This window comes from Bombina bombina, chromosome 1 (assembly GCF_027579735.1).
Source record: "Bombina bombina isolate aBomBom1 chromosome 1, aBomBom1.pri, whole genome shotgun sequence".
Classification (NCBI taxonomy): domain Eukaryota; kingdom Metazoa; phylum Chordata; class Amphibia; order Anura; family Bombinatoridae; genus Bombina; species Bombina bombina.
The window spans coordinates 949,002,743-949,015,540 of NC_069499.1; the positions used below are offsets into that span (position 1 = coordinate 949,002,743).

The 12,798-nt window shown below is 36.7% G+C and overlaps 1 protein-coding gene across 1 annotated transcript in view; it reads left to right on the forward strand.

Moving 5' to 3' along the window:
• LOC128661824 (protein spire homolog 2-like) overlaps positions 1-12,798 on the forward strand; it is a 47,325-nt gene that overhangs the window by 21,792 nt on the left and 12,735 nt on the right. Inside the window, exons 7-11 of the mRNA XM_053715998.1 lie at positions 879-1,031; positions 3,002-3,079; positions 3,472-3,598; positions 3,701-3,834; positions 9,170-9,251. Coding sequence (XP_053571973.1) covers positions 879-1,031; positions 3,002-3,079; positions 3,472-3,598; positions 3,701-3,834; positions 9,170-9,251 — 574 coding nt within the window. The remainder of the gene's footprint in view (positions 1-878; positions 1,032-3,001; positions 3,080-3,471; positions 3,599-3,700; positions 3,835-9,169; positions 9,252-12,798) is intronic.

The following is a 12,798-nucleotide window of genomic DNA, read 5'->3' on the forward strand; positions in this document are numbered from 1 at the left end:
CTAATTTACTTCTATCTTTATTTGAATAAGAAGGCATCTAAGCTAAGGAGCCAGCAAATGTTTGGTTCAGAACCATGGACGGCACTTGTTTATTGGTGCTGTCCAATCAGCAAGGACAACCCAGGTTGTTCACCAAAAATGGGCCGGCATCTAAACTTACATTCTTGCTTTTTAAATAAAGATACCAAGAGAATGAAGAAAATTTGATAATAGGAGTAAATTAGAAAGTTGCTTAAAATTGCATGCTCTTTCTGAATCATGAAAGAAAAAATTTGGGTTCAGTGTCCCTTCAATTTAACCAGTGATGTTTCGGTGAATACACCCCTTCATCAGACCAATACAAACTTTTAAACGCCATTAGTCCCTCCCCATGTTAAAAAAAACCCGCCAAAGGGTTGTCATAGCAACCAGCAATGCTGATAATATCAAATGATCAGTGTGTGTGTATATATAACAATGAATAAAGCAACATATATCAAAATATAGTGCAGAAATCTAGTATACATAATAAACGTAAGCCATCATTCTTATCTATTGCATGAGAAAGGTGTGTGCCACACATTAGTGCAAAGTGTGTGCAACATAATAATGCACTAAAATTAAAAAGATTTTTTAATTAACAGGGGGAGGGAATAATGGTGTTTAAAAGTTTGTACTCACTGTGTTTATTGGTCTGAAGGGGTGTATTCCCCAAAATATCACAGGTTAAATAAAAAGGCATTTCTGCACCTTTTGTCAAGTCCAGAGAGTGTAGTTTTCTAAAGACTTTATTTAATTACTACTCAGCACCCTGGCAATTGAACTGAATTTGTGAGATTGCACCTACTTCAATATATCTCATCTCTTATTCAAAGCTGCCCTATTCTGATCCTTTCTAGGGTAATGTCCTTAATGAGCTCCGTTTAGGCGTTAAACTACGAAAGGCTAAAGAACGATCTTTCCAAGGGTTACCAGTTGAGTACACCTTTTCACCATATGAGCTTCTGATGAATGACATCAGACAGAAGCGCTACACCCTTAGAGAAGTAAAGGTAAGACTTTTTTTGTGGGGGGGGGGGGAAGTCAATGAAACTAAGTAGTTTTAAATGTCCTAATGCTTATTGGCTGACATGGCAAATAGGGCAGTTACACAGCTCATGGGGAGATGAAAATATAATTTTAAGAGTGTTAAAGGGACAGTGTTCTGTAAAATGTTTTCCCTAAAGGGACATGAAACTTTTTTTTTTTTTTTATTTTATTATTTTTTTTTTTTAAATTCATGATTCAGATAGAGAATACAATTAAAGAAAAGTTTCCAATTTACTTCTACTATCAATTTGTGGTGCTCTTGTTCTTTGTTGAAGAGATATCTAGATAGGTAGAGTGCACATGTCTGGAGCAGTACAGGAAATAGTGCTGCCATCTAGTGCTAATGGATAACATTCTTGCAAATTGCTGATATATGTAGTGCTGCAGACACATGTATACTCCTGAACTTACCTGCTTTTCAAAAAAGGATAACAAGACTAAGAATTTACTAATAGAAGTAGATTGGAAAGTTGTTCAAAATTTTATGTTGTATCTGAATCATGACAGAATTTTTTTAGGTTTGTTTCTTTAAATGTGTTCCAAACAACTACTTATACAAGCTAGAGTATTAAATGTATGGGAAACTGTTCTTGTATGTTTTTTTTTTTTTTTTTAATAGTTGGCTTTGCTAATTAAACACTTCACCCATTGTTTAAGAACCTGCCTCTTCAAATGAGCTGAGCCTGTAGGAACAGCAGACATACTTATCTTATGGGTGTCCTCTAGGCACAAATCTCAAACAAATTGCCTAGTTTCTCCTTCAGGATCTATTTTACTTTATTTGGTGTGAAGTGAGATAATGGAGTAATCTACAAATGAACAGAAAGTGATCTAGAGGGTAATGTAATCACATGACCAGTATATAAATCAGTGTGTTTTATTTTATGGAGCTATTGATTTGAGCCATGTGATGTGGTCTGGGGAAAGCAATTTTATGCTCTGATGTTGTTGTGGTGGGTTGTTTTTGTTTTTTTGTTTTTGTTTTGTTTTTTCCCCTATTAGCTTTTGTTTGTATTTTTCAGTAGCTTATATCCATAATTATGTGCCAAGTTGTAAAAGATCTATTTAAATGTTTTCAACCTATTTAACTGTCATTTTATTAATTTGCAAAACTACATGAAAGCAAAGTATGTTTCTTAGCTCTCATTTGTGGCCAGTTTACCCCTGGCTCTAGCCAATCACTGTCATTTTATACGGTTCATTCAATTTGCAGTGTTAAGAAAACCACAGAATTTGTCTTTTTGGCCCCTTTATGGAGTGTTGGCCAAGCACTATTTTTAGAAATGATAGCTCATTGCAACCATCAGAGTAACCCACTGAGTACAGGATTGAAGGGAAGCCAGAACCCTGTCAGTGTTCCATGGTGCACTAAGGTGCTAACTGGAAGCAACAGAACCAATCTGCAAACACCAGTAAAAAACAAAGATCAGATGCAATTGGTTTTGGCAAAAAGATAAAAGCACACTTTATTGAACAATAATAAAAATGGAAGAAAAAGAATATTGTGAGTTCCCATAAAGCTTTGTCATGTTTCAAGCTCTAAGCAATGTGTTTGGGGGGGGTTGACAAGAACAAGGTTTTACACAAACTTTTAGGGTATTTATTTTTAAATGAATGTATATTGCAACAATTTTTAATATTATAAACTTGTTTTAAATTTCATTTGCAGGAGGGTGAGATATACAATGGGGAGATATTTAACAATACAAAGTACAACTTTTCTTCCTTAAATTGATGGTAAACTTGACTTGTTTTTTGTTTGTGTTTATAACCTGGTCCAGAATCTAAGCAATATTTTAGATGGACTTCAAAACTCATTTTTTGTGAGCCGACGGTTTGAACTGTTTTCCAATTAAATTAATAAAATCCCAAAAAGTACAGAGCAAATTTTATTATTTTATCTTCACACGTGTTTTTTTTTTTTTTTTAACAGGATAAGGAAAAGACTAAAAGAACAAACCGTGAAGGCAACTTCAATACAGAGTTATTTAGCTCACAAACCCTTAGACCGGTAAATTTTATTATTTAATCTAATGGAGATATTTAAAATAATGTTGGAGTATGCTTGTTACTTGTGCCAAGCCCCCTATAAAGGCATTTTCGGTGCAGGAGCCATCATTATCCTTAAACAGCATTATATTAATTTAATTTTCATTTTTAATTCATCAGAATTAAAACTCTCATATTAATGGGAATCACCAAACTCTAGTCAGAAATGATGACATTACCCTTATTTGAAATAGATACCCCCCATGTTTTTACTAGAGAATAGTAATTTTTAGCTAAATAAATCTTGCTCCATCTTGAACTTTGAGGGGGGGTGTATGTAATGTATGTATATATGTTTAATTTATTTTAATTCCTATGCTATGCACCAGTGCTCATTAGCTGTTCTATTCCCAGGCATCTGCAAGAAAGTTAAAAGAGAGGTCCCAAGAAGAGCCATCTTTACATGAAATGTTAATGACAGAAATAAAATCTGGCCAGAAGCTCAGACAATCATCAAAAAGAATGAAACATTCAATACAAGGTTATTTATTGTTGGTTGAAGGGACTAGGATTTTTTTTTTTTTTTTTTTGTAGAATGCGTCATCCTCAAATGTCTGTATTTTTCCCCTCTTTCATTCGATAGAAGATGAAGACTCTGGAACTCAAAGTAATTTGTCATCTACTCCAAGCAATGACTCCCTTCCCTCTTTGGATTACCCAGTAAAGAGCAGTCGTAGGCGACTTCAGACAGTTGGTCACATGGACATGGAAAGTGATGTAAGTGTGGCCTAAGATTACCACAGTTTTTACACTGTTCTAAGAAATCATAGTATCTATAGGTTTTATATAATTACATATGAAACCCTTGTTTTATCTTGCGGATTGTAGGAAATCATGGAAACCTTTATACTTATTTATTTTCTAATTGATCAAAGGCGACAAATATATAAAGTTCACAATTGTGAACAAATAAAACTGATGTGGGGAGCTTTGCTTCTTTCTAGGATGAGAGAACAAACCTAAACTTGTTTAAATCAAGATCATGCACCAAGACTTTAGCATTCTGTATAGAAATGTTGGGCTTATTTTTAAAGACTTCATGTCTTGTAAATGGTTAAGGGGACACTCAAGTCAAAATAAACTTTTAGGATTCAGAAAGAGCAGCAGTTTTAAGACACTTTCCAATTTACTTCCATTATCAAACTTTGCCCAGTTTTTTTTATTTTATACTCACACTTTCTGGGGAACAAGATCCTACTGAGCATGTGCACAAACTCAGAGGGTATATGTATACTAGTCTGTGATTGGCTATTTAACTGAGGTATGTCACATGATACAGGGGGCCGGAAAATGGGAGAAAATATAAATTTGGCAGACAAATCCACTCCTTATTTGAAATTCAGAGAATGGGGCCGATTTCAAGCTCCGAATGGAGCTTGATGCAGCTGGTAACGCACGTGTCTTCAGGCTTGCCGGAAACAGGAGTTAAGACCGCTGCTCCTTAACTAGTCAGTCTCCTCTGAGGCGGTGGACAGCAATCCGCCTGATTGCATACGATCAGGTTGACACCCCCTGCTAGTGGCCGATTGGTCGCAAATCTGCAGAGGGCAGCATTGCACTAACAGTTCACCATGCTGTCAGCATTTATCGATATGCGGAAGACATGATCACTACAGCGGATCATGTTTGTCTGCACTTTCATAAATCAGCCCCTAGGTGTTAAATCATTTATTTTTTTTTTTTTATTACGCACTTGTTGTTTATTAAATTCTACTGCATTGACTGGTCCTTTAACTGATCTTCCAGAGCAGCATTTCTCTTCGGTCTGGAGCAGCAATGTGTATTTGCACAGCTGCCTGATTAAAACTGCTCTCAAACATTGTTAAATGGTGTTTTGTAGGCGCTTATTGCTCAAAGTAGAGCAGGGACCTCCTAGTATTAATGTTTGCTTTAGTCTGTTGCATGTGTGGTTTTGTTTTTTGGGGGGGATTGTGAATTGATATTAGTGTACCCTTACTCATGTACAGCAAGATAAGAAATCTGGCTACATTTTTCAAATAAGGGTTACCAGATTATAATATAGGCTCCAAATGTTCTCCTCAGGTTTCAGCAACAGACTGACTTTTCATAAGCATTACCATTTACATACAAGCTGTCAGCTGTAATTGGGGTTTTTTTTGTCTCATATCAGTGAATTTTAAAGTTGGGGAGTGACTGTCTACTGGATATTTTTTACCTATATCAGTCCATAAGCTGTTGTGCCACAGAGGTGTAACTACAAGGGACTGAGATGAGGTCTGACATTCTGGACGCCCACACATACAACACTACAGTACATTGGCTCACTGTATAATTGAAGAAGCCTGCGAAATGCAATCCTATAGAGGCGGGGCTAATTACAGAACCTGTAGCTAGTTGCTGTATTTGTCTACAGCACATCAGGACTGAGGAGAGAGAAGGTTTCGGGTGACTTAATGTTTTTCATAATAAAGTGTAACCAACCAAAAAAGCTGACCCGTCAGTAACGTTTTTTTTTGTTGTGGTTGATACTTCATATTACACTCTTCTCAAAGTAGATGGTGTGTTATGAACAGTGTTCCCTCTAAGGCCAGTATTGTGTGCAGTCCAGCAGTGAAACGGTTAATAAGAGAACCATACCTTGCAGTCTGCATTGTGCAGTGTTTGCTAATTGCAGGTTGTGGTTACCTAATTAACTTTTTTACTGTTGGGCCGTACACAAAACTGGCCTTAGGAGGAACACTGGTTATGAAGTGTAATTATTGCACCCATCTTCAATTGTAAATTCAGTTACAAAATAGTATTATGGTAAGAAATGAAATATATTGCAAACAGCAGCTGTGTTTTAACCAATAGTGATAAAATAATGTAAGGATATAGTTGGTAAAGATTTTGTACCTCCTCTTAAACAAGAGCATTGGTTTTCTACTCCCACATTTTTAATATGTCCCTTTTTTTTTTTTTTTTCTTTTTGATCTTTAACTGCCATAGGTTCCAACATGATTGTGTGTTTAACCACATAAATACATAAGTGCAGATTCCAACATGCCATCTCAGGGGGCTTTTAGAGCTCACTGCTTGCTCCCTCTGCACTAACTCCTGCAACCCTGGTGGCCAAGTGGACAGGACAAGGCTTGGTATCACCAAACATGGGTGTTGTGACATCACCAGACACCTACACAGGGCTTAAGGTAGCTGGATTTTGGGATAAGTGTTTAAACCCCTCAAACTCAGCTCCCTTACATCCTAGAAACCCCCAGACACCTTTTTAGGTTTCCAGATAGTTTCAGTGTCCATGACTCTATCCCTAGCAGAAAAGAGACAATTGAAATTAGTTTCAGCTTGTCTAAACCTTTAGTCCTTATTTCCTTCAGTGGCCATGTGTCTGGAAGTTTTAGGTCTCATGATTTCAGCATCGGACGCAATCCCCTTTGCTTGTTTTCATATGAGACCTCTACAAATTTGCATGGTGCAAGGACTATACTCCGATATCACAACTGATATTCTTAAATCCCAATACACAACTTTCTCTGACTTGGTGGTTAAACCACCACTTTATTCTTCAAGGGGCCTCCTTTATTCGTCCTACCTGCTCTGTGATCACAATAGATGCAAGTCTCACAGGTTGGGAAGCTGTCTACATGTCTGACAGCACAAGGAGATTGGAATCCTCGAGAGGCGAGGTTACCAATCAATATCCTGGAACTCAATGCTCTATTCAGAGCTCTTCAGGCTTGGCCTCTATTAAAGAGGGAACCTTACATTTGTTTTCAGACATACAATATCACACCAGTGGCATATGTAACTCAAGAGGGGACTCTGTCCCCTAGCTATGAAAGAAGTATCTCAAATACTTTCTTGGGTGGAATTAAACTCTTGTCTAATCACTGCAATTCATATACCAGGTGTAGACAACTAGGAAGCAGATTATCTCAGCTGTCAATCTCTACATCCGGGGAAGTGGTCTCTCCATCCAGATGTGTTCTATCAAATTGGACAGATGTGGGGCCCTCCAGAAATAATCTGATGGCCTCTTGTCTGAACAAGAAACTTCCAGGGCTCCTCAGGTGGAAATTTTTAGATGCTCTAGCAGTACTCTTGTTTTACCAGCCTGCTTACATTCCCCCCCCCCCCCCCCACCACTGGTTCTACTTCAAAGAGTGATCTAAATTATCATAATGGACAATTGTATGTTTCTGATAGCCCCAAGCGTGGCCTTACAGGATTTGGTATGTGGACCTTGTCCAGTTGTCTGCCTTGGACTCTTCCTCTGAGGCCAGACCTATCCCAAGGTCTGTTCTTCCATCCAGATCTCTAAACTTAATGGCATTGAAATTTAACATTTTAATCCTCAGTCATAGATGTTTCTCTGACTCTGATTACACTGATTCAGGCTCGCAAGCCTGTCTTAAGGAGGATTTACCAAAAGTTTTGGAAAACTTGCATTTCATGGTGCTCTTCTTGTGATTATTCCTGGCATTCTTTGGAAATTCCTAGGATTCTCCAGTTTCTTCAGGATGGTTTGGATAAAGGTTTGTCTGCCAATAATTTAAAAACCTCTGCTATTTCTGTTTGTTTTTACAGAAACATTGCTAATCTTCCTGATATTCACTGATTTGTTCAGGCTTTAATTCATATTAAATCTTTTTCTCATTTGAGTCTTAATCTTGTATTAAAGATACTACAAGCTCCTCCTTTTGAGCCTATGCATTCTTTGGACATTTAAAGGTACAGTCAACATACAAATTTGTATTTAAAAAGATTGATAATGCCTTTACCCATTCCCCAGCTTTGCACAACCAACATGGTTATATTAATATACTTTATAACCTTTTAAACCCTTAAATTTCTGTCTGTTTCTAAGTCCCTAAAGACAGTCCCATGTTTACATGCTTTTGTATTTGCTTTTCACATCAGGGGAAGCTAGTTCATGTGAGCCATTTAGATAACATGTGCTGGCGCCTGTGGATTCTAACACAGCACTAATTGGCTTAAATGCAAGTCAATAGATAGTCATGTGATAAGCAGGCCATCTGAAGAGGCTTAGATTCAAGGTAATCAGAGGTAAAAAGTGTATTAATATAACTGTTGGTTACGCAAAACTGGGGAATGGGTAATAAAAGGATTATCTATCCTTTTGTGTGTCGTGTGTGTGTTTTTTTTTTTTTTTTTTTTATTATATTGACTTCCTTTAAACTACTTTCTTGGGAAAGTGTTTTCTCTTGGCTATCTCTTCTGCTAGAAGAGTTTCTGAATTGTCTGCTCTTGTGAGTCTCCTTATCTGATTTTTCCATCAAGATAAAGAGGTTTTGTGGAATTATTTCAAATGTTTACCTAAAGTTGTGAATTCTAACAACATTAATAGGGAAATTTTTGTTCCTCCTTTGTGTCCTAATCCTAAATCTACTCTTGAAAGATCTCTTCACTCTTTGGATGTAGTAAGAGTATTCAAATGCTATGTAGATGCTATGTAGCCTTCTAGTCTGTTTGTGTTTTTTGTTTTCGTTCTAGAAAAGGTCAGAAAGTCTCTGCCATTTCATTAGCATCTTGGTTAAAACTTTCAATTCACAAAGCTTATTTGGAGGTGGGCCAGTCTCCACCTCAGAATTACAGCTCATTTCTTCAAGATTAGTAGCCACAACTTGGGCTTTCAAGAATGAAGCTTCAGTTGATTTTATTTTTGGGTTGTGTTTTTTTTTTTTTTTTTTTTTTATGCTTTTACTCAAACACCACACCTCTTGGCTATAGGTTAAACTGAGGTATGAGTGAGGTAAGCGGGGTATTTATGGGTGTTTTGGAAACTTTGCCTCCTGGTAGGAATATATATATCAGTAGCAAGCTTGTGGACTCTCACCACCATGAAAAATTAATTTATCAGTTAAATTTTTACATAAATTTATATTTTTGTTTGTCAAAATTTTTTAATAAAATTATCTATTTTGCAGAATCAATGGCTCAAGTATTTCTGATTACTGATTATTTTGCAGTATTTCTACTAAGGATTTATGTCCTTGTCGATAAAGTACTGTTTTAGCAATGCTATAATATTGTATATTGATGACAAATTATTTTTATTTATATTTTATTTTTGCAGGGAGAAAGCAGCTGGCAATCAAAGTATAGTTCTGAATCTTCCTCAGACAGAAAATTCTCAGACCTGACCTCCAGCATAACGGGTATCAGTTTCTCCTCAGACTGGATAGTAGAGTGGGAATGCTTGGTTGGTGGTGGTTTGTATTAGTATTCGTATTTTTAGTGTTAGAGGTTTTTTTTTTTTTTTTGGTCCTCACAGGAATTATTAATGCTAATTGTTTCTTATGTGTATCATAGTATCGATTACATGTGTAAAGCTTTTCTTTATCCAAAACTGCAACTGTCCCCAAAAGTGCTTAACTATGGGACAATTGTAAAATTAATTAAAAAATGTTTGGACCCTCCACACTGCACTTTATACATCTATTACTATTTGAGTGTTTTTTCATTTTGAGAGACAAGTCGGGATAATATCTCTCAAATTCTGATTTATACTTCAAGTTTGTACAGATAGGCAGTATTACCCTTCTTAAAGGGACAGTTTACTAAAAAATGTTCTCCCATTTAATTTGTTCCCAATGATCCACTGTACCTGCTGGAGTGTATTAAATTGTTTACAAGTAGCTCCTTTATCCTTATATTGGCATTTTAAATAGTTGATTTAGCCTGTGGTATCCCCACCTATTGTGAAAGTTTGTGGCCGCAGCTCCAAGCTATAGATAAACTTTATAAACACAGCCAGCAGAAGAAATTGCACTCCCAGTGGGATATAGCAGAGATAAGGTAATAAAATGTTGATTTTTCCATTGTTCTCTCCAAGTACTGGTGATTGTTTTATGGACAGCTATAAGATAAAGAAGCAGGTATATGTACACAATGTGATAAAGTAATGAGATCTGATTATACCTACAAGCTCAACCCATTTTATTAGGTTGTGGTTTCAAAACACAAAATCAGAGCTTTAATATACACAAACATAAAAAGCTATTTTTCATACGTTTTTTACTCTGCAGTTGGTAAAAAAAGCAATTGTAAACGCATTAAGGGAAAAACTATTTTTCAGTATACTGTCCCTTTAAGGCTATTTATAATGTCTTGCAACATGCCATTAGTAGTAACATCCATGCCACTTCATTAGATAAATTGAAAATGAATAGCCTCCCTCCAAAAAAAAAATTTGGTAAAATTCAGAAAGCTAATTTCAACACTGAAAACAGCAGTTTAAAATCTATATAATACTTATAATATGCATTATACAAGAGAATGCATAAAACTTACAGTGTATATACATATAATGCTCCTCTAAGGGCCTCTAAAATGGAAATGCCATAAGTCAAATGCTCCAATTCAACCTGTTTGAAGGCCTGCTTTGTGACTGGTGACGGTAGGAAGGCCTCTGACGCATTTCCACCAGATTCCAACAATGATTAATATGGAACACGTCCTTAGTTAATCGCGTCCTTATGAACAAAATCAGTTTGGCCAGGATGCAAAAGGAGAGGGAAAATTTGTGGTTTGAGACAATTAGCTAGAATTTTCATAATCTTATAGTCAGAATTTAACAGGGAAATATGGCAATAAGATTTTGGTAATGTGTGGGCCTTAACCGGTTTAGGAATGAGTGATGTGTGCAGAAGTAAATGCCTTAGATGGGTGATTGCCATCTTGAAAGTAATCATTAAAGAGTTTGGTGAGACTAGGAGAAACCTGTGATTTAAGCAATCTATTAGAATTCTATGGGGAGACCATCAGGTAATGCAGCCTTCCCAACAGCTAAAGAGGAAATTGTGCGTTTTTAAATCTTCCACTGAGATAGGAGCATTCAGCTGTTTCAGGTGGTCTTGTGAGAGCTGATGTAATTTTAAGGGACCCCCAAAAAGATGTTCATACCTCTGCTGAACTAAGGGGCTATTTAGTGTAAAGTGGATACTGTTCAAAACAATTTGCAAAATCTAGGGGAGATTTATAAAGTTTCTTTGGAATTTAAGAGTTGTCACCTTTTTTCTGCCAAACGGTCCATAACCAGGGAAGCTAAGAGTTTACTTCCCAACCTATAAAACTGAATCTGTTATCAGGAGACCAGACACTGCCTAGTGCCCCAAGAAGGCGTTCAGTATAACGGCAATATACAATTCCCAGCAATCCTTAGATCTAGAGGAACAAAACATCTTACTGGCATGACCCAGTTATTGTGCCAGTTATTTAGCAAACCATTCTGCACACCAGTGTGAAAGAAACTTATGAAAAGCATTATATGTACGAGATATGAAGGAAAGCACAGAATGGAGTTTTTTTTTGTTTTGTTTTTTTTTCTATGGTCATAGTGGAATGGAGAAGCAATTCCACTGGGGCATGATTCAAAACTGACATGAATCTTGTCAAATTTAACTCCAGAGATAAGAGATTGAGAAAGCAAAATTAGTTCAATACGTAAAAGGGAAAATTTGGCCTTGGAGAGGCAAGTATAATCCTTGCCCTCTGGCTGTAGTTCACTATATATTTTAGTTCAAAAGCTTCCCAAAAGCCTATTTCCCCCCCCCCCCCCCCTAATCTTCAATTAATTATTCTTATGGGCACTACCCTAGGGAAGTAGTTTTCAAAGTGTGCGCTGGGCCTTGGGGGGGGGGGGGCGCATTAGTACATATAAGGGGAAGTGTAGAGGCACTGACTTTGCTCTATATATTTGCCAAAGTCAGGTGCTGCTTTTGGTTTTCCTAGGATTTTACTGGATTATGTGCCAAATTGAAATCCTCTACTAAAAAATGTGTTTCCAAATAGGGAGCCATTATCTGAACAAACTTGTCCCAGAATCCCATCGTTTTCTGGTTGGGGGGCGGGCTTAGATATTAGAGAATATATTTTAGTCTCAAACTTAACTTGTACTATTAAAAACCTGTTCTCAAGATCTTTGAGACTGTCTATAATTTTCTAGATATGTCTAGAACCAGTCCATTTTCAATTTATCGTGTTCAGAATTTACCAAGTGGGTTTCATGCAGAAAAGCCAAGTTTTTTTTTTTTTTTAAATGGGGTAAGTATTGATCTTATCTTCAAGGGTTAGCACCCTACCTTCCATGTTAATAGTTTAGTAATCCTTATTGCCCTCTTGCGTATTAGAGAATGTGAGAGGGAGGCAAAGAGCAAAAAAATGGGAGGGGATTGTTAAAGGGGAAGTGTGGCTATTATGTGATTCACAAACTCAAAACAAAAGCGGTACCTACCCATATCCACCATTTTGTAAAGATCATTGTAAGAATGTGCTAAACGCTGTGCTCTCAGTGGGTCAGAGGGACACAAGTATATGGAGTCACAAGCAAAGCTAACACAGTGAGAAGCATTCTTCTACTATCTGACGCATTCTGATAGGCTTTAAAATTGACGCATTCTGATAGGTTAGACGTGAACGGTTTTAAAAGCCTACCATTCAAACCACCAAAACGGATAGAAAGGTCAAATTGAATTATGCATGAACGCTTTCAGTTTTAATTAGAAGCATTTTTGCAACTTCCATTAGTAGTACTGCTTCTAGTAAGTTGTTATTTTTCAGCAACATATGACTAGAAACCTAGAATTTTGATAGTAGATTAGAACCAAAAGGTCTATCAAGTCTACCCATATTAAGTGTAACTCACTGTCTCAGGCAAGGCAGCAGCACCTGATCGTGATGTCCACAAGCTCAGGAGGCAGCAGT